We start from the raw sequence: 2447 nt of genomic DNA, 5'->3' as shown, positions 1-2447 counted from the left end.
GTCAAAAAAAAAAATTTTTTTTTACTCTAATTTAATCTAATTATATATATATATATATAAAAGTAAAATTTCTTTTTAAAAACTTAAATTCCAAGACTTAACCCTTTTAACCAAAAAAAAAAAAAAATTCCAAGACTTGTACTTTGTGGAGTGAGCATGGACCAAGCTGCGTTGGTATTTAGTTATTGATTTGAATAAGGGGAAACGGGTTCCATCATCTCATTTCACCGCTCGCAAGGGTCGAATTAGTCAATTACATGACCACATCAAGTTCTACTTAACTCTTTCAAACATTTCTGCAAACCTCTTCCCTGCACAAATCACCAACAACTTCGCCGAATCCCTCGATCTCTAATCGAAGCTTTTAACTTCCTCCTTTACAATTACAACCACCATTCAATCCCTTTGGGTCCTTCACAACTATCCATTTCCATGATGCCGTATATACCGCAAGAGCTAATCACCGAGATTCTAGCCCGATTACCAGTGAAGTCTTTGGTACGCTTCCTCTGTGTTTGTAAGGAATGGTACGCCCTAATCACTGATACTGATTTCATCAAATTGCACCTCAAGAGCTCCATCGAGACCAACAGAGACCGCACCCTCATCCTCAACGAAGACGAGTTCTCTCCACCTTTGCGTTATTTTTCCGCCGTTCAATTCTCCAAGGACAATCAGTTCCGCAAGACCTTTGAAATTTACAAGCCGCTGCAAAACTGGGTCATCTCGGACTATTGCGACGGCTTGGTTTGCCTTCATAAGGGTTACGAAAAGCTAGAGGTCGCAATTTGGAATCCATTGGTCAGGAAGTACAGGAAATTGCCCATCGAACCAATTGAGGAGCCCTCTTGTTTCTCGTCGGCTATTAGGTTTTCCCATTTAGCATTCGGGCACGATCCACGTAACGACGACTATAAGGTGTTGAGGGTTACAGAGTTTTATATGGCAGATAGTATGGAGTTTGAAGTCAAGGTGTATAGTATGAGATCAAACTCTTGGAAAAAAATTGATGAACAATGGCCCAACAAAGAGATATGTTGCCAGAAGTTGTTGGCTTTGAATGGAGATGTGTATTGGTTAGCTGCTGATCGAGTTGTGCAGGATCTGGAGTCCATTCTTGCTTTCAATCTCGCCACTGAGACACTCCGGCTCTATGAGACACCGGTTCCACCAGATGACGATCAGTTTACGTGTTTGGATGTGTTGGGAGGATTCCTCTGTTATATTGTTAATGATTACTTGAATAGTGATGTTTATTTGATGAAAAAAAATGGGGTAGAGAGTTCTTGGACACAGATTTTTAAAATTAAACAACATGTAGTGTGTCGGGATTTTGAGTATTTCAGGACTCTGATGTTTTCCACCAATGGCAAGAAGGTTCTGTTGGAGGAGCACCAAGAATGCGGTCATACGAATCTTATTTGGTATGACATAGAAAAGAAAAGATGCTACAGGGTTAAGAATCGGAGTTTTCCATATGTGTTTATGGTGGCAACTTGTATCGGGAGTCTTCTTCTCCTTGATGGTGATAATGTGATTGATCCTCGGCAGAAGAAGAATAAGGGGAAGAGGAAGAGGTAAAGCAATGGAGCTTAATGAACTATTTTGTTTTGCTTAATTGGCTGTCTTGGTATTGGTTTGCATTACTGTCTTGAAGCGGTGGGTGTTTAATGATGGGAAGATTTTGTGAATTTTCATGTAAGACTTGATACTTGTTTGAGTGGTATGCATTTGATGTTATAGGCTCTTTCTCTTGTTCAATGTAATGCTTTGATCATGTAATTTTTAGGAGAATTTTGTATACACATCAAATCTATTTTAATAAAATTTTAGTTTCTTGTAAAAGAAAAAAAGGGGACTAGATTTCTAACATGTGTTGTTTTTTGTTTTGCCAGGAATTAAAGTCCATCAGAATCTGTTGGGAAAAGCAGTAAAATGCAAGAAGGATAAAGAGGTGATTGTGGAGACGACTTTATCTTTCAAAAGTAATTTTGATTATTGTGTTTTTTGTGTTAACTAGCTGTATATAACAAAAGCTGGATTATTCATGTCTTATGGAATATTTAGCTATTTTTCAACTTTTTAATGTTATTGAGACTTTTGCATATCTAATATGATAAAGCTTGTTCATGGAAGAATGTAGTTGATCGGTTATATCTCATATCCTGATTAGGTCTTATTATGCCTAGATTCTTAGTGGAAATACTATGACTCATATCAATTTTTGTGGTAGTTGTAAGCAACCTTAGTGTCTCATGATATACATGAGTAGTTTGATTAAGGAATTAAGTACTAAATGTATGTAGGAAACAACTTTTAGGCCATCACCATTTTTGGAATTGTGATTGCAGCTTTTGCCTTGAGATTCACGATTGGTTTGCTTTCTTGAAATCCTAGTGTTTTTATAGTTTGTTTAAGTCCTTCAAATGTCTGTTTGTTGTGTTCTC

General features: G+C 37.3%; 1 protein-coding gene across 2 annotated transcripts; it reads left to right on the top strand.

Moving 5' to 3' along the window:
* Positions 1 to 204: 204 nt before the first annotated feature.
* LOC115988822 (F-box protein CPR1-like) lies at positions 205 to 2130 on the top strand. Of its 2 annotated transcripts, none has more exons than XR_004091661.1 (2): positions 205 to 1698; positions 1896 to 2130. XR_004091661.1 is itself a non-coding variant. In XM_031112441.1 (2 exons), exons 1-2 carry the CDS (start codon positions 433 to 435, stop codon positions 1900 to 1902), a joined length of 1152 nt encoding a protein of 383 aa, XP_030968301.1. In that variant the 5' UTR covers positions 205 to 432; the 3' UTR covers positions 1903 to 2130. The 2 variants fall into 2 exon arrangements, 1 of the variants encoding a protein (XP_030968301.1); XM_031112441.1 differs by having other exon boundaries at positions 205 to 1577.
* The last annotated feature ends 317 nt before the right edge of the window (positions 2131 to 2447 follow it).

This window comes from Quercus lobata, chromosome 5, assembly GCF_001633185.2.
Source record: "Quercus lobata isolate SW786 chromosome 5, ValleyOak3.0 Primary Assembly, whole genome shotgun sequence".
Classification (NCBI taxonomy): domain Eukaryota; kingdom Viridiplantae; phylum Streptophyta; class Magnoliopsida; order Fagales; family Fagaceae; genus Quercus; species Quercus lobata.
Note: the sequence above shows the minus strand (reverse complement) of the source record. Positions and strands in the feature narration are given on the sequence as shown.